The 27288-nt window shown below is 39.3% G+C and overlaps 1 protein-coding gene across 1 annotated transcript in view; it reads left to right on the top strand.

The window, feature by feature from the left end:
* The window catches only part of cemip (cell migration inducing hyaluronidase 1), an 89500-nt gene that overhangs the window by 57515 nt on the left and 4697 nt on the right, over positions 1-27288 (top strand). Inside the window, exons 12-28 of the mRNA XM_061043144.1 lie at positions 749-918; positions 1760-1969; positions 3022-3227; positions 8367-8436; positions 8868-8996; positions 11763-11848; positions 13032-13163; positions 13388-13423; positions 14449-14604; positions 15396-15576; positions 17057-17272; positions 17716-17927; positions 19424-19609; positions 21433-21637; positions 23406-23492; positions 26584-26741; positions 27067-27167. Of these exons, the coding sequence (XP_060899127.1) occupies positions 749-918; positions 1760-1969; positions 3022-3227; positions 8367-8436; positions 8868-8996; positions 11763-11848; positions 13032-13163; positions 13388-13423; positions 14449-14604; positions 15396-15576; positions 17057-17272; positions 17716-17927; positions 19424-19609; positions 21433-21637; positions 23406-23492; positions 26584-26741; positions 27067-27167 (2541 nt within the window). The remainder of the gene's footprint in view (positions 1-748; positions 919-1759; positions 1970-3021; positions 3228-8366; positions 8437-8867; positions 8997-11762; positions 11849-13031; positions 13164-13387; positions 13424-14448; positions 14605-15395; positions 15577-17056; positions 17273-17715; positions 17928-19423; positions 19610-21432; positions 21638-23405; positions 23493-26583; positions 26742-27066; positions 27168-27288) is intronic.

Here is a 27288-nt window from a genome sequence, read left to right as displayed (position 1 = left end):
TAAGAGCCTGGGATATATTTTAATCTCTGGCATTTCTGTCCCGTTGCATTGTAAGATACCTCTGCCCGTCCTTCTCTGTCATTTGTTTGACTCTTCACGTCTTGGAGTTCTGTCTTCCCAGAGAGAAAATCCTATTTTTGTTTAGCCCCAGTCTGCTGCTCAGAGCTTTTATCACTCACTCTTGACTTTGATCCATTTCATTAATTCCTGCCTGCGTGCCACTTTATAGCAGCGTTCCTGTATTTGCAAGGATTATCAAGTCAACTGCCAAGCCACAAGGGTTATGCCCTAACCGGGGTGTGTTGTTTTTCTTGGTAATGGGAAGAGTTTGGAGATAGCTGAGAGACGTATGAGTCAGGTTTGATTCTCATTTTGACTCCATAACTGTTAAACATGTTGAACTTCAGTTCTAAATGAGATTAATGATGATGAGTTCAGAACATAACTGTTGTGGAGTGTACCACAGCCCTTAAGTAGTGGTGAAGTACATATCACGATTCTATTTTTATCCTTATATTTATGTACCTTGCTAAACCATGCTGCATCTCTACGTTTTTTTATTTATCATGGGATTTAAGTCAACCTCTGAAAACAGATCATCCTCCACAAATAATCTGCATGCCGACTGTACAAACAGTGATCTACAGACAGCTATTCAGGACAACTCATTCTCTCTATATTGTTTTAATGTTTAATTGTTTGATCAGGAATATGGTGTGTTTGTTTGTTTGTGTGTGTGTGAGTGCAGGTAAGGCCCAGTTTGTTCACATTGGCCAGGAGGTGGACGGCGTGGATATGAGGGCGGAGGTGGGCTTACTGAGTCGTAACATACTGATCCGCGGTGAGATGGAGCCCAGTTGCTATGCCAACGAAGCCTGCAAGTTCTTCTACTTTGACACCTTTGGAGGACATTTGAAGGTAAAATCTTGTCAACTGCCAGGTGAATTACATACGAACACTTTTCCACCACTGCTGTGTTTCTTTTCTGACTGCTGTTTTGACCTTGACAGTTAGTGTTTTGATATTAGCAGTTGACAAAATGGTTTCAACTCCAGGTCAGCATTATAGCTTTCAAAAATACCATTAGGTACTGAGATGTGTCTTCTGTTTGAATGAAAAGGTTTGCCATGACCCTGGATGTGCTGTGACAATCTTAGCACACAAAGAATGTTGATCAAATCAAAAGTAACCACAGGTGTATGATTAAAACTAAAAACAGAACAGGTACAACCCGAAACAAAACCCATAATCTATGTCTGAGCCTGCATGCATGTCAAGAGAAGAAGACAACTGAGACCGGTTTTGGTTATTTTTATGCTGCCTTGTTGTCTCTCTCTCCCCCGGGCATGCTATCATATCCTATTATAATTTCCATCACAGGCTCATGTCACATTTTTCTCATACATGGGTGTGTGTATAACACGTACAAGCAAGGAAACACTGGGAAATGAAAGCCTCAGTACGATTTTCAGTAAAGCCCTTCAAAATGATCGCCTCAGAACATTCTCCTGCTTCGACACTTGTGTTTATACTGTTGTGTCAATTACTAGCATTTCCATTAGTATCAGCCAGCCATGTGCTGAGAGAAGCAATCTCTGTTACAAATTGTATTGTTAAATAATAAAAAACAACAGCAGGGTCAGAAAGCCTTTTTGTTTATTCCAATCTCGCCATACTCATGTTTTTGTTATCTCTATCATTACTTACACCTTCCTTGCAGACTTCCTCCCCTCTGAAAAGTATTTCCTGTCAATATCAGGTGGAGCGAGGCTTCAGGTCAGTTCATATTTCTGGAGTGGAGATGCAGCATATGGGCCAGCAGACAATGGGACACTATCCAGTTCATTTCCATATGAATGGAGATGTAGACGATAGGGGAGGCTATGACCCTCCAACCTCCGTCAGGGATTTATCCATCCACCACACCTTTTCCCGCTGTGTAACCATCCATGGCTCCAATGGACTTCTGGTAAGCATAGATTGTTTAAAGGGATACTTCACCCATTTGCATTAATCTTTGCATCATTAGAAACCTGGTAGTATTTTTGAATGGTCGTGCATCCCGCCCTCATTTTCCCCTGAGATGTGAAATCTTTGTATTTCTAAGTCTGTAAAGGAGCTTCCAGTGACGCAAATATCTTCATTTTGCGTCATCGGAAGTTGTTATGGTTAGCGGGGTGAAACTACAACGCTAGTTCCTCATATTTTCGACCACTGAAGCTACAGACCAATCACAGATCAGTGGGTGGGACCTCACTCCCAGAAACTAAACTTAACGTCCGCCATATTGCTTGGAAGCTATGCTAACAGGCTCTATGGAGAAAGCTGATGAGAACCGACAATGGCGAAAAATTTATGATTCAACTTCAAACTGAAATGGATGAAGGGGATATTGAAGGTCTTGTGCTTGAATCGGATCTTCATGGCTATCTCTATGAGCCTCAATATAGCGCCGCAGCTGCTGCAGCCGAGATAGGAGACCTGCCTGTTGGCGGTGGTGAGGACGAGGAGCCAGGGCCGGCTCGAGCTGGGGCGGACTGGTAGTGTCGGTGCTCTCACTGTTTGTCTATGGACACAGACATACAGTCTGTTTTCTGACAGGAATTTACAAGATCAATTCTGGAAGAAATCTCTGAATCAGTTGAGGAAACGGCCTCATGTGTTGAAGTAAATATGTCTGTAAACCTGACCTTAGTGGGAGTGGTCTGCGGTGCGGTGCATTCTGGGATTTGGTGTCTTTCATCCACATGAGCCAAAAAGACACTTTCTGCCTTTTCTCAGCCAAGAAGGCACCAACTTCAAAATGTATTTCACATTTCTACATATATGATCCAATGTCAATACAGATTCATGTATCAACGGGTGAAGTATCCCTTTAAAACATGTTTTATTGCTCAATGGTTGTTATTCAACAATCATGTTAATACTTTGACATCCTGGAAATACACCCATTTTCTTTCCTTAGATAAGAATGTCTCTGAAGGTGTACTGCCTGTCTAAAGTTTGTGTGCTGCCTTACAGGTAAAGGATGTGGTGGGCTATGACACTCTAGGCCACTGTTTCTTCACAGAAGATGGTGCAGAGGAGAGGAACACATTTGACCACTGTCTTGGTCTGATGGTGCGCGCTGGGACCTTGCTGCCTTCTGATAGAGACAGCAAAATGTGCCGTGACATCACTGAAGGATCATACCCAGGATATGTGCCTAACCCACGCCAGGACTGCAGGTACACACAATGTGCATACAATGTGCACACTTATTTCTTTACCAAAAATTCAGAATCTGACTCTGACATAAGTCTGAGTCTCAACGCAGACACAACTCTTTCTTCAACTTTTTCCAATTTGAAAAAATCTCAATATACCTATATGTATATATATATATATATATATATATATATATATATATATATATATATATATATATATATAAGAGAGTATCCCTGTCAGAGGGGGGGGGGTCTCCTGAGGTAAGACGTGATGTAAATAAACAACACGGAAGTAGCGGTGTAGTAGTAGTGTAGTAGTGTGTGAATGCGTAGGTGTGACAGGCGGTGTAAAAGAGCTTTGAGTAATCTGAAGACTAGAAAAGATCTTTATAAGCTCAAGTCCATTTACCATTTACCATATACGTATAAACGATGTAAAAACATGATACACAATTAATCAAATACAAGACAGCCTTCATAAATGAGCAAAACTGAACAATTCCACTCACAGTGAAATAGTGACAAAGTGAACATAAATCAGTGCAGAACCTGCCTCCTCATGTTGGAGTCTGTCAACATTTTCAATTCAGCCATTTCCAAACTCCCCCACATCCCATAACAGTTTCCATTATGTGTTTACTACGCGTGCCATCTTCAGTTTTGTAGATGTCTCTGTGATAGCTTTTACATCCTCTTCTTTCTTCCTTTACAAAAGTCAAAACACTACATCAAGTTCACTGGACTTCTTTCCACCCATTGATATAATACAAATTCTGCATTCTATGGTTTGCTTTTCCAATAACAATTTGTTGTTCTTAACAACAGTGATCTGTACAAAGGAATAGCAGACCTTGGCTATGTGTAATTGGCCAATCAGAATCAAGAATTTAACACAGCCGTGTAATAATCAGTAACAGCTTGTTAATATATACGAATATATAATAGGAATGCACTTCTTATCCAACTAGTCTGGATCAGTGTATCCTGGATTTCCAAATACTAACATTATATAACATGGCAGTTTAAAACTTTCCATTGAATCAAACACGATTACACTTAATATTTATGATGATTCAATTCTAAACAGATTTTTGTACTCTCCCTTGTGGCTACTCCTGTCTCTCCCCTGTCATTTATGAATTGTGCATGTGTTGTATTTAAGTGCTTGGACTAGAACAAGAAATTTTGCTCAGATTTGCAGGAGACCGATGAATGTGCTGACGGTAATATTTTCACTTATATAACAATTTTGGATGTGCATGTGTGTGTGTGTGTGTGTGTGTGGGTGTGGGTGTGGGTGTGGGTGTGGGTGTGGGTGTGCATGTGTGCCTAGGCATGCTTTAGCATGCGGTCTATAAAAAATATTTATTAAAGCAATCTGCTGCAGAACAAACAGCAACATGTTTTTTTCTGTTTTTGTTCGCAAACTTAATGTTGTGCTTTTACAATAATAGTCAACATATCTGATTTCACATATCAACAAACTCATTTTTTTTTTTTGCTTAACACATTCGCTATTAAATCTGCAGTCTAAATTTCACTAAAATTAAGCTTATTCTAAAAGTCAATGAACATGTGTGCTTGGGTATGTCTACATTTGTTGAATAAATAATTATCCATCTTGGCTGCAGTATTCTGTATGCTGTGAGACAGCAGCAGAGAGTATCCAAATCCACTGTTCCAAAGTCATTCTTCCTAAACACATACATGTGCATAAGCAAGGGACAATCAGACCAACTCTGGCTTATCAACCAGCACTGAAATGAAAGAATGCTAATTGTGCTTACATACAACTCAGTTAACCTCGTGTGTTATTGTGTTATTATGAGGAAAACACAGAAGAACCGCTTATCCTGCTGGTTCCATTGTAGTTCTTAAAGTAATGATCCTAAGCATCTGCTTGACTACTCACCTCTATGGGAGTCTCTACCTGTTAACTGCCACCACTCAATCACTCTTTACTTTGCCTTAAACAAAACATGAGTGTGTGCCTTATTGTTAAACAAAGAGAGTATTAGCAAGCTAAAGATATGCAAAGAAAATAACAGTCAGTGCCAGTGAGTTTGATACTACAAAGAGGGACTTAGGGACCTTAGAGATTAGCCTTTACCGGCCTTGCCATGATGATTATTTCTACAAGCAGTGCTCCCCCATTTGAACGTTGGCACTGACAAGAGTGGGTTTGGGAGAGGAGTGCAGCACATTATGGTCCTTAGCTGATAGTTAGACAGACAGATCTGTGCACACAGTCTATTGGTTGAAAAATGCAAATAATGGAAAGTAGGGGAGTAAGTGGGCAGAGACAGTTATGCTATGAAGAAATCTGAAAAGGTTGATAGAAGGACAGATTTATTTTTTAAGTTAGACATGAACTTAATTCTGGCAGTTTAAAAGTAAATTGTTCCTCCATTTTCCCCTAAGCCAGTTATCAAGCAGAAACAGCAACATATTAAGAAAAGGTTTAGAAGAGAGGAGAAGGGAGACAAAGACCCAGGAATGAGCAAAAATAAGAGATCAGAGGGCTGAAAAAAAGTGGAGAAGTTTAAGATGTTAGGCTGTCATGCTGTAAGCTGCTGTGGAGCTAAACTGCATATTTGCTGTTCTATTCATATTCATTACCCTAAGCTTCTTTTTTCACATAGATGCAAATGGAACTATAATGATATTCTAAGTGTATGGGTGACTGGGGCTTTGGAGCTGTACGCTCACAATAAGGCACAGAGAAGAATTTGCAGATTAATCGAAAACAATTAATAAGAGTTCAGTGAGAAAAGTTCAGATGGTAGAAAATAAGCAAACAATCAAAAGTCAAAAATAAAAAGCTAAATATGGAGAACAAGCTCGAGTGTGAACATACAACACTCACTCACTCACTCTCTCGCTCACTCACTCGCTCACTCGCTCGCTCCCTCTCTCACTCACTCACTCACACACTCAGTTAACCTCACGGTTCATTCTGGGTTATCAGTACTAGGAACGGGGTTCACTTCTGATAAGTGAACCCCGTTCACTTATCAGAAGGTACCAAGAGTTCAATACCTTGGTACCTTGACTGGACTTTAAATGATGTCATAGTTTGCTCTAAGTTTTTTTGAATATGACAGTCTGCTGGTGGCAGACATGTTCTTGTTTATGATTGGTCAAATACTGCTAACTGTGCCCTTAGAATGAACAAATACTGTGTCTGCCACTTGCTCCTCTTACAGTACCTGAAGTACAACTCTTGACCAAGGGAGAAGAATTGGGTAGAGACCGGTCTTCACCAACATTCAGCAATTGCTAAAATGTCCGTACCAATCATAACTCATTGTACAGTCATGACCATCATGACAAAATAGTGCACAGATCTACTGAGACATTCTGAACCTGAAGCTGTCACTCAGTGTGACACTGTGAACAGAGACTCTAGACTGCAGTGTGCCTCTTCCATTAGTCCCTTCCATTGACTAAACATATAAATAGCTACCCAGGCCTTAATGATACATTGATTGGTTTTGTCCAGGGCTGAGGGAGTGCAGAATGTAAAAAAATATATTTAATTAATAATATCCTTTGGTCACAGAAGGACAGTTAAATGATAAAATCTCAAGTTTAAGAATTTTGACATGCTGTGAAACTTATTATTTTGCAGGAAATATTATAGATGATATGATGCATATTGATAATTAACGGATATAAAACAAGATAAAAAAAACTCTCTGCATCCATAAATACCATTCCCAGAGGCAGTAGTGAAAAGAGAGGCAGACTTTAAATGGTCACCTATTGTAATCTGTTGGCTAATTGTGAGAATCCAGTGAAGCAGTACACTTGTTGTTTTTATTTGATGTATTAATGATTGAACTGCTAGGGGTTAAGTGATTGTTAGTAATGGCAGTTTAGTTTGTTTAGAATGTGAATTCATGCAGTCTTAAATCAGGAGTTGACATTTAGTTAAAGAGGGCCAGTGGCTTTTCAAGTCATTTATTTAAAACTTTTTTTCTGATTCATCTCACATGTCTGTCTATGTCAACAATGATCAGCACATTTGGCAAAAAAACAACATCTTCTGCATTGCTGCATTGTGTTCCATCCAACTCCAGCAGTCTGGACAGAGTGGCTGGAACTTTCTCTCCCTTGTGCTTTCATACTCTCTGTAACCCCCCCTAGCCTATCCTGTTAATCTTCTCTTTAAATGTGGATTTTCCAGTGGTTTAAAAACAATTTCCACACTAGTTCATGAGACAAAACATGCGCAACAATCAGTTTCTAAGTGTTCAATCTGTGTGTAGTGAGGAAGGGCACCTGCAGTCTGTTAACTTTGACACACTTTCTGGAATTTATGAAATGTTTATGCTGTAGCAGAAATAAACATTCATTTCATAGAAGAATCTTGACAAACAACATGATCACAGAAAAATAATGTGAAACTATCAATGATTTGTTACTATTATATATACTATATATTTTTAAGATGGTATTTCCTCTGGCCTGAGTATTCAATCAGCTGGCCCAGAGTCTTTCAATTGTGCATCTGTTGCTCAGTGGGTAGAGTCTGTCCTCTACCAACCAGGAGGTCGAGGGTTCGATCCCCAGCTCCTGAAGCTACATGTCCGATGTGTCCTTGGGAACTTAACCCCAAGTTGCTCCTGCTGCTTAGTCGGTGGAGTGTGAATGGGATTAGTTACTTCTGATGGTCACTTTACAGCCTATACCATCAGTGTGTGAATGTGTAGGTGTGACCTGCGGTGTAAAAGAGCTTTGAGTAGTCAGAATACTAGAAAAGCGCTACACAAGCTCAGGTCCATTTACCATTTAATGTCAAGCCCTAACTTTAAAGTCTTTCTATGTGATTTTTCACACTTAAATATAATAGAAATCAAGTATCTCCTCTGAAAATAACTCTGTGAGTCATGACTGTCTACAATGGGTGTAACACCCGAGTCCCACTGTCTGTGATGTTTTCAGAGTTTTCAGAGTCCTATCTTCACTTTGTTTACATCGCCTGGACTGACTCCTCCCCTCACATATAAAAGTTGTTTAATTGAGGGACTAGAGAAAAGAAGAATAACATACTGTACTCACTGCTTAACTGTGTTTCTAGATCATGCTTATTTCAGGTAACACATAATAACCAACCCAATAACAAAACGCTTCACTTTTTTCTTTCCCACACAGCGCAACTTCAACTTTCTGGATCGCCAACCCCAATAACAACCTCATCAACTGTGCTGCTGCAGGCTCAGAGGTAAGCTTCTCCGTTTCTCAGACTCCCCTCCCTTCCTTCAGGACGAGGTCTATCTTATTACCAGGTTGCCAGACCAGATTAATGGATGTGTGCTTCTATTAACTCCAGACTCAGGCAGACAACAGACGCTGGCACTGCCACATTCTCACTATAATAGAATGCCAATTATGATCACACTTCTGGGAATTCTTGAGAATATGTCAGATGGAACAGAGTGTAATTTATCCTCCATGTAATTACTATTATAATTTGCATACCTGAGGAGAAAAACAGAAAACAGACTTGTGGTTTCAAAGCAGAGGATGGAGTTACTGGATGTGTGTGGGAGTGAATATGTGTTTGTTGTGTTGGGCCCATGATGGTCCTACTTTTCTAGTCATAAGTATTGGCATGCTCTCTTTAGATTGACATGTTTGTGTTTGACCCTTCAGGAAACAGGTTTCTGGTTCGTCTTCCACCATGTTCCCACCGGTCCTTCAGAGGGGCTCTATGCTCCAGGACAAACTGAACACACACCTATGGGCCAATTTACCAACAACAGAGCCCACTCCAACTACAGGGTGAGTCTGATGACAGGCAGAGTGGAATTTTACCTTTTGTGCCAAAAAAAACTTCTTAACACGAGCCCTGTGCTTTCCGGACTATTTTCTTTTCTTTCATAAGCTTTTCCCAAACCTACCAATTCATATAGAAGCTGGAAAGAGTGCTTTAAAGAACACACACAAAATGATTTCCTGATGATGTGACATAATAGTCTGATAAGTGATAACCTTTAGCCCTCAAAACTGATTCAGTCCAAAAACAACATAAACAGTGTTCACATGACGTGATCTACTATTATTGATTTGTCTGTACTAAGAACTTGTGTCATAAAGGAGATCTGAGAATTGTAATCATTAAGTGATTGGTGGTGCGCTTTAACAAAAATAATTGGCTGCATGGTTTCAACGTTGGGTTTGAGAAACTAATGAGTAAGCAATGAGTAGTTTTTGTTTCAAGTGAGACTCTTGAAAATCTGCTTCCACAAAGGATAATACTGCTTCAGTGGTGGTGTATGAATGGGATTAGTTACTTCTGATGGATGATACTACATAGAACACTACCATCAGTGTGTGAATGTGTAGGTGTGACATGCAGTGTAAAAGCACTTTGAGTAGCAAATAAGAAATTTGGAACCGATATAGATCTGACACACTTAAACTTCAGCAACAACTCGTGAAAGTCAATCAGCTTTCCACTACCTGAAACACATAATAAATGATCGATCTGACATTTTTACTCTGAACAAGTCTGCGTCATGATGTTGATATTAAGGCCTGTTAAATAAATAGCCCATGTGTAACTTTCATCTTCTGTTGAACTGGAAATCACTAAAACCAGATGAACAGGTGCTATACTGGCGATATAATGGACCAACAAATGACAGAGTTTATGCTGCAGACATTATTGCTTGCCTGGAAATTTCAACAATCTGCTGCCTGCACCGGAAGTACACGATAAATGGACTTGAGCTTATATAGCGCTTTTCTAGTCTTCATACTACTCAAAGCTCTCTTACACTGCATGTCACACCTACACATTCACACAGCAATTCGGGCTTAAGTGTCTTGCCCAAGGACACATCGGACATGTTGCCCAGCTGGGAATCGAACCCAACAACTCTACCAACTGAGCCACAGCCACCCTGCATGGGTTTGGGGGATAGACGATGATTGCAGATAGGTTTTAAGATTGACTCTGGATAACTAAAGTATATAATTAATCTTGTGTATTGCTATGCACTTGTTATCCGATTACCTATACGCATGTTATTTTTATTCAAGAGAAGTCTGAACTGATTAGTGTTGTTTCTGCAAGGGTGACAAAAGCTGTTGCAGTGTATTGACATGGAGCTCACTACTTCAAATGTTATATTTAGACAGAGATTTTTCATTGACTTAAATGTCTGTGGAGTATTGGAAATACTCCATCCTTAATAGCAAAGGATGGGGAAAAACAAGTTCACAGTGTCAGTGGAGAAGAAGAGAAGAAGAGCAAAAGGCAAAGAGTAAGAATGGAAAAAAAACAGATAAGAAAGAAAGAGGACGGAGTCAGGGAGACGGAAGAGATGGAGAGGACATGAGAGTTTGGGAGGCGCCTGAGGCCTCGAGCACAGCTCAGCTCATGCAGAGAGAGATTTATGAAGCACTGGTAGAGGGAAATTGTTGTTGTTATATCCTTATTTTCTCATCCCCAAAAAGCGATCCCCTCTCTTTATATTTCATTTTACCCATCCATCTTCACTTTTAATTTAGATCATCCTAATAGGAGCATAACTCATGTCAGGCTGCAACCCAAGGATGTTTATGAGTGGAAAGGTTGTGTCAGGTTGAGTACTGACACCACAATGATGTCTTTGATTCAAAAAGGGAAACTATTCAGAGATTTGTTTCAATCACAATTTTACGTAACATCTAGATACAGGATCGTGCATTCATATGTTGTTAAAAACTTTCTAGTTAAGATTTGAGTTTAAAAATAGTCTCTATTCCTTCATTGCAGTGAACTTTAAGTAGATTGTGTCATCATTTGTTAAACAAAACTGTCGTCATGTGTGGGGTCTTTTCATGTTTCAAAAATCTGTTGAGATGTTTCAAATCTTTTAGTGTGGGCCAGGCTTGACGTCCTATCCATTACAGCTTGATAGATGTTGATATGACTGTGGTGATGTGTGGAGTCTGTCCTGTTTTAATGTCAATGGATAGATCATTAGTTTTAGTCTATCACACAAAAGCTTGAATATTTGAAGTAACATGACTTAATGAAAGCTCTTCATGAATCAAATTATTTAAGATGCAATCTGCTCTCCAAGCAGGCCAAGCTGTGTTGGCAGCTTTATTCCATTAAATCCCCAAACTGTCAGCCCAGAACTGGTCGAGTCCAACTCCCCAAATATGGCAGCTTGGTCAGCAACCCTTCAAATCTAAATATGAGAATCCACGTCATCTTCATATTTACAGAATTTGGAGTCTGCAGTCAATTTAGCAATCATTAAAAATGCATTAATAATGCAACAACTGATCAGCCTCTGAATATAAAGCTTTCACATTGAATGAGTTTCAGAGGAGCAAACAAACTCATTGTTGACTGAGTGAAACATTTGCAATTTGAATATGTTAAAGGAAAAAATCAATGAAGGTTTAAATAATTACATAACAAACAGTTAGTATTAGTTAGTCATTTGGTATTATGAAGGGGCGAGGATAAATTATGTCGTTGCTTTATTCTTTATCATTTTTAATCAATATCCCACACTACTTAACATCATGTTGTTCTTTTCATTCCAGGCCGGTATGATCCTGGATAATGGAGTTAAGACTACGCTGGCAAACGACAAGGACAAGAGACCCTTCCTGTCTTTGATTGGAGCCAGGTAAGACTCCTCAGCACATCCTGTGACAAATAAACATCCTGTATTACCAACTGAAGACAAGCCAGTATGATTTAGTGTGAGTGTTTTTCTGTAAGGATCATGTTTAGTAGGGCAATAGTTTTGGATGGGATCACTAGATTTTTGTTGTTGATCCAATTGTTTCTTGTATCAGCAGAAAAAAAAGATATCCATAATATAACTTTCCTTCTCCTCAAACTGTGCATTTTATCAGAACTTAAAATCCAAATGCATCTTCATATATCTTGATGATGTATTACAGCAAGGCAAAGGAGTGTTGTGGAGACACTCTGACCTTCTTTGATTGGTGGAACTCTGATCTAGTGGGGGTTTTGTTCAGTTGTATTTTTCGACCTTGAGAGACAGGACAGCAGATAGAGTCAGAAATCGAGGAGAGAGAGAGTGAGGAATGCCTGAAAGTTTAGAGGACTTTAACCTCCATACATGGGGCGCACTGCAGGCACCAACCACTAGGCTACATGCGCCCTTGAACTCTGATCAAGTGTTGCACAATTCATTTAATTATAGAAGTGATCATGGTTTTTGCCTTTCCACGATTAGAGAAACATGATTGATGGCAATGTGTGGTCATGTATTGAAGACGTTAAAAAAAATACACACACACAAACACACACACACACACACACACACACACACACACACACACACACACACACACACACACACACACACACACACACACACACACACACACACACACACACACACACACAAACACAGACATACACAACACAACCGCTGCCCTGTTCTCTGTTGACAAATTCATCAGCAGTTCATTTTATGGTCAAAGGTTTTGATGTGGCTGAAGTCAATTTTAAAAGACAGTTTATAATACAAGCACAGCAAAGAACAGCTGAGACAATCTCTCACCTTAACTGTGAACCATAACTGGAAACCCATTATCAAAATAACCATAATTATTATTTTGACCTAAAACATGTTGCAGAATTACAATGAGAAATGTTTTATTGTAATTCTGCAACATTTCTGTGCTTTTAAATGTCTATTGAGAAATGTACTCACACTTATATAATTCCTTAGTGTTTGTATGTCACTCTTAAATTAATAGCAAATTCAATCAGATGCTAATGAAGTCTTTTCCACTCTGTTTTTTTTGTTTTGGTGGGACTGCTGTATGGTTTAGGTATGGCCCTCACCAGGACGCTGACCCGTTCAAACCAAGAATTCCTGCTCTTATCCACCACTTTGTAGCCTTTAAGAACCAGGACCATGGAGCCTGGCTGAGAGGAGGGGACGTCTGGTTGGATGACTGCCAGTGAGTATCACAAAATGAAGCAATACTTTGACCAAGTAAATAAACCACCTATCTTTATATGGATTTTGTTTTTCAACTTTCAATGATACTGACTGTGATAGAAACCATTATGAATTCACAGGTTTTGTTAGATGACAGTGAGTTGAAAGGGAGAAAAGTATCCAGGTTGAATAACATTTTAGACTCTGTTCTCTGAGTAATTATATTCTCCCTTTCTTGCTTAGATTTGCTGATAATGGCATCGGCCTCACTCTTGCAAGGTAAGCCCACCTCCACCCTGTTAAATCAATGTTCTTACTCCTGCTGAGGATGCATTTTGATTCATTGTGAATAAAATTAGCTGGGTGCCTTGGATTTTACACAAACGCCTGTAAGTAAGTTTACACAACGGGCCTCATTCACCAATATCTTCTTAAGAATTTTCATTAGATTTTTCTTAAGTTGTTCTAAAGAGGATTTCTAAGACTTCTCTCTGTCAGATTCACCGGCCTGCTCTTAAATGACTGAATTCTTTGCTGTTATGTTATCACTTTGTGTTCAGAAATTGAAAGGGAGTGCCCGTTTTCCAAATGAGCATAGGTAACTGCCCACTAGGTGCAGAGCCCTGCAGATAGAAACACATATACAATAAGGTTGTTGAGATGCCTATCGAGGGCTGAAGATGGCACCGGCCGAGCACCGGACTCCTAAAGGACAAGAGACTTTTGTGGATGTCACAAAGGCTATATTTACACTTATATTCTCAAGTTATTATTTTGACATTCAGATATTTCTAAAAGTAGTAGTCAGGGTTATTGTGCTCAGGAAAAGTTGAACAAAGAATTCATTTAAGTGTTTTTTTTTTCTAAGCTGTGGGTTATGGCACATTGCTCTGTGGTGGTCACTCTTTTGTTTTAATTAACTTATGAATTCATATTTTTTGTTGTGGTTGTTTTTGACCCTCCATTACCCCATCATGGTTTAAATAAGCTGATTAATAAGCTGAGGAGAGAAAGGCAATGTTGGGAGGAGAGAGTCTGGAATGATATGCGGCAAAGGGCTGAGGTCGGATTTGAACCCACAGCCACTGCAACGAGGACTGTAGCCTCTGTATATGTGGCGTCTGACATAACCACGAGGTGATCTGGCGCCTGTCTGCTAGCACAGTTACAAGAATAGAAACTTGATTTCCACTGTATTGAATTTCATTAGAATACATTATTTTTTTAAACTTTATATCCTAAATCAAAGTTAAATAATTGCTCCTACACCTTCACACTATAACGCTCCCATTTTGTGTGTGCAGTGGAGGGACTTTCCCAGACGATGACGGCGCTCATCAGCAGGTGATAAATTCTTTGTTTGTTGGCGAAAGTGAAAATCGTGGGAGGCCCCTGCCTGACAACCACATCTGGGGCCCTGGTGGTTCTGACTTTACTGGCAGAACCCTGCCACATGGCATGTAAGTCACAAATGTCCCTATTTTTTTATTTATTTTTTTGCTTTAAAAGGGTAACTCAGCTCTCATCCACCATTTACATTTACAATTAATCAACTCTGCAGCTTGACAGAAACACATTAAAAATACACTTTGGTTTTGGATGTCTTTGTAAAGCATGCTTACTGTATATTGTGTATGATAAAAAACATATTAGTATCTTGTTATGGTTCGTTATTTTATCCTTGTAGTGTGTTTGCCCACTTGAACATCACATATGTTTGAGCATGACCCCTAGGTAATCTGGTAGTGTCAGTGTTGTACAGTCAGGTTTAGGGCAGAAGTTGGTATTCCTGGAGCTTCTACTCTAGCGATATTGTCAGGTACCAGTGCTTACAGCTTTTTTTTTTTTTTTTTTTGGGGGGGGGGGGGGGCTTTTGCATTTATTTAGGAATATAGGAAAGTGGATAGAGTAAAACATCGACAAAATCACAATTGTATTTCCATATCATGTTCACAGCATGTTTAGAATACTACTTTAAAATACAATCGAGTTTGGAAAAATGTTCAAAAGGTTCTTCACCCCTGGGTGCTCAAGTGAGCCCTAAATTATAAGAAGGGACTTCAACCCATGCTTCTAGTGTTACATAATGAGGAAGGGGATGTATGTTCATCCACTAGCCCCGCCTCCACCTACCTTTTGGACTGTTTAAACAGTTGGGATTTTTTTAAGAAGAATACCAAAGAAGACATTTCTCAGAGGAGTACGTGTATGAATGTGTGTGTGTGATTTGTGTGTGTGTGTTTCCCTGCAGTGATTTTCCTATCCGGGGCATGCAGATCTACGACGGGCCTATCAACATGCAGAACTGTACTTTTAGAAAATACACAGCACTGGACGGGCGACACACCAGTGCCTTTGGCTTCAGACTCAACAACTCCTGGCAGAGCTGCCCGAACAACAACGTCACTAATATCACTTTTGACCATGTACCTGTGAGTCAGCACCTGTTTCACATTCAACCTTTAACTCAACATGTGTGTGCTGAACCATTGCTCAAGGGTTACAGCTGAAATCATCTACCCACCTATTCATTCCACTATTTGTTACATTTTATAGCGGAGACTGGAAAAGCAAAGAAATGAAGGTGTCAGTCTGTTCGGTGTAGAGAACTGCAGAGTTTCTAAGTCACTCTGTATCTTGGTGATTTTGGCTAGAGAATTTTGAGCTGGGGCTTAGACCAGTATCTTCTTATATTTTCTCTCATGTTTCCTGCCTTTGTTTCCTGTTTGTTGGTTTAGTTGTACTACAAAACAATAATTTCACCCTGTAAGCAAAGTATTTTTTCTTATTTCAACTGACAAACATGAAGTTACAAAGGGAGCTGTTCTGACCACCAGAGGACCCCAAATACTTTAAACTGTAACAGTTTGATATACAGCAAATCTAAACCATGTACTTAAAGAAGAATGTGCAACATTTCACACGTAAATACAGCAGAAATGAAGAATATCCTCTGTAAATGTCTCTCTGAGTCATGACTGTCTACAGTGAGAAGCTCGAGTCCCCGTGTGTAAAGCTGTTTTAGTCAAGGACTAGAGAAAGAAACACACACGCCTCCTTGCTGCTTATTGTTTTGTTTAAATCACAGCCATTCTGTGTCACTTTATGTGCCATATGAAGCTAGTGTGGTAGCATTAGCCTGCTAACACAACAGGGGATGGAGGTGTGCGGCTGGTGGAGAGCGGAGGCTTCAGTATGGAGGAGGCGTGGCCAAACAGCAGTTTGTTTTTGTTTCATGCTGATGCTCAAGGGTGACATCTACTGGATCAAAAAATCTCACATTCTTCCTTTAAAGGCTTTATATGTGATTTTTTGATCCAGCAGATGTCGCCCTTGAGCACCAACATGAAACCAAAACAACTTGCGCTGCATTGTTGTGTTAGCATGCTAATGCTAGCGATCTTTATTATGCTCGTATCTTCACACTGCATGTAAATTTACTTGAAATGAGCGTGATCTAGAAACACAGTTAAGCAGTGAGTACAGTATGTTATTCTTCTTTTCTCTAGTCCCTCAATTAAACAACTTTTATACACGAGGGGAGGAGTCAGCCGGCCGTCCTGACGATGTAAACAAAGTGAAGATAGGACTCTGAAAACTCTGAAAACATCACAGACAGTGGGACTCGGGTGTTACACCCATTATAGACAGTCATGACTCACAGAGTTATTTTCAGAGGATATACTTGATTTATATTATATTTAAGTGTGAAAAATCACATAGAAAGACTTTAATGTATTGTTGAATTGTTATTGGTTAAATATACAGGCAGCCTCAGTTATACTGTATGTATGTTTATTTCATGTGCTTATGCACCTACAGAACATTTCAGGTACTGTCATAAATAATGTAATAATTAGCATATACTGATGTAAGCATGTTTGAGTTTATCACCCTCTCTCTCTCCTTCAGATCACATCTCGTGTGTTTTTTGGGGAGCCGGGACCCTGGTTTAACAAGATGGAGATGGACGGGGACAAGACCACCATCTTCCACGACATCGATGGTTCAGTCAGCGAATATCCCGGAGCGTTCCTGGTCAAGGAGGACAACTGGCTGCTCCGTCATCCTGACTGCATCCATGTGCCTGACTGGAGGGCGGCTATCTGCAGTGGCCGCTACGCACAGGTGTGATAGATTACAGATTTATCCTTACAGATAAGCCGACACAAATACAAATCTGCTTTCAGTCACAATGTTATTGGTTGACTCCACACATTCTAACATCCTTGTTTTGAAATGTGTTGGGAGAAAGAGGTTCACAATATCATTAACAAAACTGCAACGTTTTCAAGGTCAGGAGTATGATACACTGTTGTGCATTCATTCAAATTACAACACAAACTCCTCAATGAAGAAGTACATACCTTTGATAATGTTCCTAAGAAATATCATTGTGTACTTAATTCACCATTATATACCAGCATTTGGTTGTTGCTGTTACTTGTGTTTGCAACATTAGGTATAAAGGTGTACATCACATTACTCACATTGACCTTTATTATTTGAACTTCATTATTTCTCTTGATATTAGAATGAGCCTTGTAACTACATTGCCATGTTCCCTTCAGATCTACATTCAGATACGTAACCCAGCATACCTGGACATGCTCATTGTGAGAAACGAGTACCCTGATCGGCCCCTCACACTGGAGGGAGCTCTCGGGAAGAGGAAACACTACCAGCAGTTCCAGCCAGTCATTACATTGGCAAAAGGATACACCATCCACTGGGACCAGGCGGCGCCTGCTGAGGTTACCATCTGGCTCATCAACTTCAACAAGTCAGTCATTCTTTTCACACTATGCCCCCTAGACCCTTCACAATAGAAAGAAGACCCTTCAGAGCTAATAAGCTGGACATTTGCTTAAAAAGGCACATGTGACTGAGGCATATTTGAAACCTCTTGACTGTAAGATGATAGTAGCCTACATGTTTGCATTCAGGCAGAGGTGGACACAGTTGATAATACAAATACAAAACTTCTTTAAAGGCTTTCTATGTGATTTTTCACACTTAAATATAATATAAATCAAGTATATCCTCTGAAAATAACTCTGTGAGTCATGACTGTCTACAATGGGTGTAACACCCGAGTCCCACTGTCTGTGATGTTTTCAGAGTTTTCAGAGTCCTATCTTCAGTTTGTTTACATCGCCAGGACGGCCGGCTGACTCCTCCCCTTGTGTATAAAAGTTGTTTAATTGAGGGACTAGAGAAAAGAAGAATAACATACTGTACTCACTGCTTAACTGTGTTTCTAGATCACGCTCATTTCAGGTAAATTTACATGCAGTGTGAAGATACCAGCATAATAAAGATCGCTAGCATTAGCATGCTAACACAACAATGCAGCGAGAGTTGTTTTGGTTTCATGCTGGTGCTCAAGGGCGACATCTGCTGGATCAAAAAATCACATATAAAGCCTTTAACCAAGACGTTAACCTCAGAAGGACAGTTAATCAGTTAATTTGGGTAATGATTAGCCTAACTGAAGTGAATTTTATCCAGTAAGCTATAAATAAAAATAAAAAACATTAGCTTTTTACAATGCCAAGATATTGGACTTCTTAAAAGGGGCCATGATTGATTCTCTTCAAATAATAGAACATTTTTTGATCGATCACCACCATCTTAACCCCACCGTGTCCTAACAGCACGCCATGCAAGTGAGCGTCAGCGACAAAATCAAAAACATGTCTTCTCTGCAGATACATTTAACACACTGAATGGGATTCCCATTGTGCTGTATATTTTACAATAAGATGTGATGAAGCAGTTTCGCATAAAGCTGCTGTGGATGACGACACTGAGAGCTAAAGCTGACCTGGTTAATGACCTGGTTAATGTTGAACTCTGATCCTCCTTATCTGTTCATCACAGGGCAGCTCCTGAGGTCACCCTGATCAAATTAACTGATGGAGGCTGTTCTCCACAAATATGAAGAGAGCCTTGCCTCAAGCTCCTCCCTTTAGATAACCTTGAGACATTTGAACCGTTTAAAGGCTGGTTTTCTTTTAAAGCACATCAGCTGTTCCCTATGGCATGAACCCATCCTGACATGAACAGAACTGAGCCACACCATTACATTGTTATCAACTTTATTCTTATGGCTCCCTCTGCAGTTCACATTGAAATCATGCAAGTGATTTAAGGAAACAGCTGATGAAATATGACTTTCATCAGCTAAATGAAAGAAGAGTTCATTTATAGTATAAGCATGGCTGTAAGAAGTGGATTGGCTGTAATCAGTACAATATGTTGATTGTTGTGTTTCAGAAATGACTGGATCAATGTGGGCATCTGTTACCCACAAGGCACCAACTTCACCATCATCTCTGACATCCACAACCGTCTGACCAAAAGGACCCACAAGACCGGCGTCTTCATGAGGACAACACAGAGGGACAAGATCAACCACTCCCACCTGGCCAGGGGATACTACCACTGGGAGGAAGACACTGGGTCAGACAACACACACACACACACACACACACACACACACACACACTCTCTTGAGTAACACACAAAGTTAAGTATGATAAGTTTGCTTACATTTTGTGTATATGTATAAAACTAAAGTAAATTCCGTCATGGCATAAAAATTGCATATAAACTATACAAAGACTTCTTGTGCAAAGCTGCAGCTTTTGAAATTCTGGAGGGAAATATCGTGTAAAAGAACTTTTCAAGTCCACATGTTTGTTAATCTATCCATCTATCCGATGTATTCAAATAAATGCTTTTTATCATTGGACAAGAACAAAGGAGGACACAAGGTTAAGTCATTAAATCATAAAAACACAGGGGTTTAGAGAAGGCATAAACTGGTGCTTAAATTTGATGTTTAAAAAGTTCCTTTCCTTTACCTGATGGTAGCAGGTTTTAGATTGCAACTTTTTACCTCAGGTTAGTTAGTGGAGAGAAAAAACAACTTAACTTGAAGGGACAGTTTTAGTGCAATTTAAACAATTATTATTACTCTTATACTTTCTTTGTACATCTGTTGTGTATGTGTATGTGTGTGTGTGTGTGTGTGTGTGTGTGTGTGTGGGGGGGGGGGGGGGGGGGGGGGGGGTATTTCTGTCACTACCACCCCACCACCACAAGTATAACATAATTTTCCAAACATCCAAACACTGGATTTATTATTATTTTCATTGCTATCATTTTTTATCCTATTTTAAAAAATTTAGATTAAATTTTCCCTTTGCGCATTGTTGTCGACCACATGATCGCTCTTGTCTTTTATTTGTTGAGGAAATTACTAAGACTTGACTTCACACAATAAGACTCAGTTGACTCAGATGGCTTATGTTGATGAAAGTTTATAGATACAAGAATACTCTGGAGCAGAGATGGATTAGCAAGCACACGTCTGAAGCTGTGTCCCTGCTATGCCAATTCTCCCAAACTCTTCGACAGGCTTTGCATATACAGAAAAGACATTATTGACGTCAGTGTCATACTGACCTGAACTAATCTGTGATGTCAATTTAGAACAGACACTAAGTCTACCAAACATGCAGATATAAAGGGGAAGACCCTTGACACACTAAGCTGTCCTTGGTTTCTAGTCACAGCTGAACTCTATCTGACATCAGAGAATAGTGAATAAACATAATGATGTTTGTACATTTAAATCTTAATACATAGGTAAAGGAATTCCACCACATCCTACTATGAGCTGGTGTATCAACTTAACTTCCCCAAATAGTCCATAAATAAGGTCTATCTTATCTTGTCTTTTTTGTCTCATCTTGTCTTGACACTATTATCGAGCATCAGAAAACATTTTGAAGAAATGTAGATGTCAGTGTATTTATATAAGGAATAACCACATTCTCTGAGTATAATATATTCCACTGGTTGAAATACAATCATTTCCTTTTGTCCAATGCTAATTTATATGTGATCAGTTAGAGGCAGAGATACAAATCTCTCTGCGTGTTTGTGTTCTGTATGAGTGACATAAAACCATATGTGTTTCAGCATCTGAAAATAGAATCATGTCGTTATCAAGAGACTCTGTTCCTCTTTTCTATATGGCATCTTTCTCATACATGTGTTTTTCCTTTTATTAAGAGATGCTTACTGGTGATTAAAAGTGAGTCCTTATCTTCAGACACAGAGGTCATTATTAGAAGATAAGGAGTTTGGTAGTTCTGGTAGAAGTCTAGAGAAAACAGAATTGTAACATGTCTGCATTTCACTTCATACATTTTTAACTGCCAATTGAATGAATCACATGTGTATGAAGTCTGAAGTTCTACCCTTGTGTGTTGCAGCCTGCTGTTCCTGAAGGTGAAAGCCCATAACGACAGGGAACAGTTTGCCTTCTGCTCTGTCAGAGGCTGTGAGAGGGTGAAGATCACAGCTGTCATTCCTAAAGGCAGTCCACCCAGCAACTGCATGGCCCAGGCCTACCCCCGACACGCTGAGCTGCCTGTTGTGGATACACCTATGCCCACAAAGACACCCAATGCCATGCTGGTGAGAGGCAGGGGGGAGGGGGGACAACCTCTCAGAGCATATGACACACATTCTAGTGCTGATTTGTTGGTGCATAATCATTTATTATTGTGTTTTTCTTAAAGGCAGGGTTGGCCATTTTCAAAAACTAGCATGATTTTGAAAGTAGCATTCCCTCAGTGCTCCGTCAACACCCACCCCCTCCCCTCTGTGCGCCATCATAAGCCACGCCCCCTCACTTACATGCACGAGCGCCGTGCCTCCAGAAGTGTAGCTCAGCTCATCGCTTGCATGGTGTAGAAAACATTATTAACTATTTCACTACTCAAAACGATCAACTCAGAGTATAAACTCTGTCATCAGTGACGCACTCTGAGTGTGGGCTAGTGCACACAAGGGAGAACGAGCAGGAAGACAGGAAGGCGTCTGATTGGTTCATCAGATTGGTACCTCTTGGCAGACATTGGTCAAAGTTTTTACATCCTTTTTTTTTACAACTGCTACAGATGACGGATTTTCTTCATTCCTTTTTCAAGGCACATGCATAATTGATTTCTGTCAAGACCTAAAGACAATTTCATACAAAATCTTAAAAAGTGGATCTGGAGAAAATGACCAACCCTTCCTTTAATTTAGCAACTTTATATTAAATTTGTATTATTATATTATTTTTATTAAATCACATAAATTCATGATGAGAGTAAATCCAGCAATAACAATATTTTAATCATGCAAAAATGTAAAATTCTGAATATAAAATAAGCATTAAGCATTAAATGATTGGTTAAAAGAGAACTATAATAACCTTTACACAAGGTGTTTAAGTGACAAATCTGTTGCATGCTTGATTGTTTTACAGCAGGACCTTTTAGAATAAATGTACCGTCAATCATACGATTTCTGAATAATTATACAAAATACGGTTAATGTTTGTTTGTCTAGTCTGTTTTGGACACCTGGATCTGCTTTTGAATTCATATCTTTTCTAAAATGCCCTCACCTTTTTCCTGATGTGCATGGTTTTGGCTGTTTCAGGTCAGTGGCCACTGAATATCCTTTATTTAAATGACACTACAGGATTTATAAATGATATATCTTACTACAGAATAAATAAATCGCAAAGATAATTAGTTAGTGACCAAACTATAATGATATTAATAATACTATTATAATTGTATCTATACTGCACTTTTCCAAAACAATTGATGGTGAACAAAAAACATGTAAAGCACAATAACATAATGCTAATCAAGCGTTTAATACATTAAATATAACAGATGACGTAGAAATATAATTCAATTCAATCATTGTGTTCTTGGGGGAGATTTTATGATCAAAGTTGAATAAGGTGTTATTCAAAGTCGAGGAAGAGGGCGGAAAATAGAAGACATTTTGAAATGAACTGGTAGCATTATTTGTGACGACATTGGAATATATGTCTTCCTATTTGTTATTAATCAATGCACATCCTAATCTGTGTTCTTTTTTCTTTGCCAATCATGAAGTACCTGTCAGATGAACTGCATGTAGAGCACTTAATTCATGAATTTAATCCAAACAATCCTCAACTAACCAAAGTCAGATGATGTAGTTTATTGAGGTTTAGGCCCCCTCGTCACACATGAACATCATGTTTAAGAAAAAAAACATTGCTTTTTCTTGTAGTTACATATACAGCTGTTTTTTATCTGATTTGTTCATCTTTTTGATTGGAGTGAAACAGACTTCAAACTGTGAATTGACAATCATTGTGTATTAACGCTCTGTTTCTCTGCTTTTGTACTGACAGCACTCACCTGATCACTTCCTTGAAATCAAACTGGAGTCCTACAACACTCGCTTCTTCCACATCAAGGAGGACTTTGCCTTTGCTGAGGTATCCTGGTTATGGGTCACTGAACTTACAGAATCATTTGATCTTTTTTTTTTATATTGTGTGCCAAATGACAACAAAAAAACAGAAGGCAACCAAATGTACTTATTATGTAGAAAGATCCAACATCACAAAAGCACTTTGCAGCAGCGGTACACCAACAAAAAAATGTCCTTCTAAATGGCAGAACTGAAGTCATTGGTGAACAGCCATCCTGTGACCAGCTGGGTCAAGGAAGTGGAACAGAGATAGAGAGTAATATTACAGATTTATTCTCTTATTGTTTGTTTTTTATTTTGACTATAGCTCTGGCAATGTAAACGCATGTTACTCATGCTAATAAAGCCCCTTTGACTTGAACTGAATTGAAATTGTAAGACAGGAAAAGCAGAGAAGTACATTTGCAATGCTTGTAATATTGAAAGAAATTCCTAATATAAGCAATAACAATGAACATAATAGGTATGACTGTTTATAATAACTGAAGCAGATGAAGTCAAGCAGGTCTACAACAGCAGGCAGTCTGTAACAATGAGCCCATACAGAGAAATAGAATGAAATCTCCTTGTTTAGTTCTCGTCAGTACATTTGCAGAAGCATTTTGTGCCATCTGAAGAGATATGAGAAACCTATTATATTATTAGATTATTTTAATTAAGAACTGCAAAAATCAAGACCAAATACAGCAAATGCATGAAGTCGGTTTTTATAGTATGATATTGGATGACCATTTCTGGTCATCCAAGTGTTTGTGTCCTAGGCATGCTTCAAGTTGAGTTAGCTCAATGGTTTCATTTTGGTCCTTTGGTAAGTTTTTCAGCTACATAATAATGAAGATTTACTGTAAGGAGTGTTTTCTGATGAGGCATTTATAATCTTTTATTCAACCCATTGATCGGGGTTCCTGGTAACCAACCTCTCTGAAATAATATAGCTGTGTGCCAGAACAGGGCAGAGCGATCCTGTTGTCTTTAAAAGCAAATAAAAAAGTGTGTGATGTCCACAGGCAGCAGAACACCTCTGCCCCAGCTTTAACTGTATTCAATCAGGAGACGCGCTTAGAGGCCTTATATGACAATAAAAGCTCATTAAAAGTAGATTTTTGTAATCACTGAAATCAGAAGAGAATAGAGGACAACAGAAACTACCCAAATGACCCTGATCAAAAGTTTACATACCCTGGAGGTTTTGGCCAGATAACATACACACAAGTTGACACACATGGGTCTAAATGGTTACTGAAGGTAACCTGCCTCACCTGATCTGTTTGCTTGTAATCAGTGTGTGTGTATAAAAAGTCAGTGAGTTTCTGGGCTCCTGACAGACCCCTGCATGTTTCATCCAGTGCTGCACTGACGTTGCTGGATTCCGAGCCATGGGGAAAGCAAAAGAATTATCAAAGGATCTGTGTGAGAAGGTAGTTGAACTTTATAAAACAGGAAAAGGATATAAAAAGATATCCAAGGATTTGAGAATGTCAATTAGCAGTGTTCAAACTCTAATTAGGAAGTGGAAAATTAGGGATTCTGTTGAAACCAAGCCACGGTCAGGTAGACCAACAAAAATTTCAGGCACAACTGCCAGAAAAATTGTTCGGGATGCGAAGAAAAACCTACAAATAACTTCAGCTGACATACAGGACTCTCTGAAAAAAAGTGGTGTGGCTGTTTCAAGATGCACAATAAGGAGGCACTTGAAGAAAAATGGGCTGCATGGTCGAGTCGCCAGAAGAAAGCCATTACTACACCAATGCCACAAAGCAGCCCGCTTACAATACGCCAAACAGCACAGAGACAAGCCTCAAAACTTCTGGAACAAAGTTATTTGGAGTGATGAGACCAAAATGGAACTTTTTGGCCACAACCATAAATGCTACATTTGGAGAGGAGTCAACAAGGCCTATGATGAAAAGTACACCATTCCTACTGTGAAACACGGAGGTGGATCGCTGATGTTTTGGGGATGTGTGAGCTACAAAGGCACAGGGAACTTGGTCAAAATTGATGGCAAGATGAATGCAGCATGTTATCAGAAAATACTGGAGGAAAATTTGCACTCATCAGCCCGGAAGCTGAGCATGGGGCGTACTTGGACGTTCCAACATGACAATGATCCAAAACACAAGGCCAAGTCGACATGTCATTGACTACAGCAGAAAAAAGTGAAGGTTCTGGAGTGGCCATCTCAGTCTCCTGACCTCAATATCATTGAGCCACTTTGGGGAGATCTCAAACGTGCAGTTCATGCAAGACAGCCCAAGAATTTACAGGAACTGGAGGCTTTTTGCCAAGAAGAATGGGCAGCTTTACCATCTGAGAAAATTAAGTGCCTCACCCACAACGACCACAAAAGACTTCAAGCTGTAATTGATGTCAAAGGGGGTAATACACGGTATTAAGGGTATGTAAACTTTTGATCAGGGTCATTTGGGTAGTTTCTGTTGTCATTATGATTTAAAAAGAGCAAACACAATTGTTTGATAATAAATGGCTTCACCCAACCACTAACCATGAGTGAAAGAAAAGTTTTTGTATTATCATTCATATTCTCTGAAAAATGACCAAAAATTCTGCCAGGATATGTAAACTTATGAGCACAACTGTAACAAACCATTCTGAGTAAATGATTACAATATTGGAGAATAATGGACAATGTAATGTAATGAGCTGTAATGCTTTAATAACAGGATTAAAAAAGAGCCAGTTGCACTAATAAATATTTATACTGAGACAAGAGTTGATCAGTTTCATGGCCTGTAGGCTGCAGAACTGTTTAATGCTGAGTGCTCTGTGGGGGACCTGTGGTGGGTTGGGTTTCTCTTTAACTGTGCACCTTGCAGAGTGTCCCAGTGTTTGTGTAGAGCCTTCTCAACCTGCAGACAAAGAGGAGCTGCCATCTACTCTCAATAGTTTGCTGTTGTTGCTTGCAGTGTTCTGAAAAAAATCAACAAATAAAAATGTTTAATTTATCTGTTTAATTAAGAGCTCTGCATGTTTCCCCTCTGCCACGCTGAGTGTGTTCTGACCAACATCATTGCAGTGTTTTCATTTCAAGCTCAGAGCAGTTTAGTTATTTACTGGCTGTGTTGTGACAGGTGAACGGACGGAAGTTGTACCAGCCAGAAGACGGGGTGCAGCTGACGGTCATTGATGGCCATGATGGGAAGGTGGGGGAGAGCAAAGCTTTTAGGAATTCCATCCTGCAGGGCATCCCTGCACAGATCGACAATTACGTCAGTGGACTGAGAAATGGGTAAGACCCTGTTGCTCTGCTGCACAAACGCACTATTACTATTTACATTATCACTACACTCTGTGAAAAATCATTCAGTAAACATTTAATTTTCAATCACAATCTAAAGAGCATAAAATACTTTAGTAGTATAATCACTAAAGTATAAACTAAATTATATTATTTTGTTTTTGTTGTTGTTTGTGTATCACACTCGAGGTCCAGAGTAATTCTTTTTAGTTTCCTTTTTTCTTCTTTGAAGTGTTGCACTGGCCTGCAAAGTAACTGAATTGCATTGCAATAAGTTAGACTGAGCCTGAATGATGTAATCTTTCTCTCTTTCTAGTACAATTGTCCTCCTCACATCGAAAGGCCGTCTGGTTACCAGAGGATCCTGGACTAGAGTTTTAGAAAGACTTGGAGCAGACAGAAGCATCAAATTGAAAGGTAAACTATGTCTGTACTAAAGGTCTGCTGGGATCATATGCTCACAGTGAAGGGCTTCAGCATGCAATAACTGGATTATGCAGTAGATGGTGCTGTTGCTCTATTGGATGTGACAATCATT

This window comes from Labrus mixtus, chromosome 1, assembly GCF_963584025.1.
Source record: "Labrus mixtus chromosome 1, fLabMix1.1, whole genome shotgun sequence".
Classification (NCBI taxonomy): Eukaryota; Metazoa; Chordata; class Actinopteri; order Labriformes; family Labridae; genus Labrus; species Labrus mixtus.
Note: the sequence above shows the minus strand (reverse complement) of the source record. Positions and strands in the feature narration are given on the sequence as shown.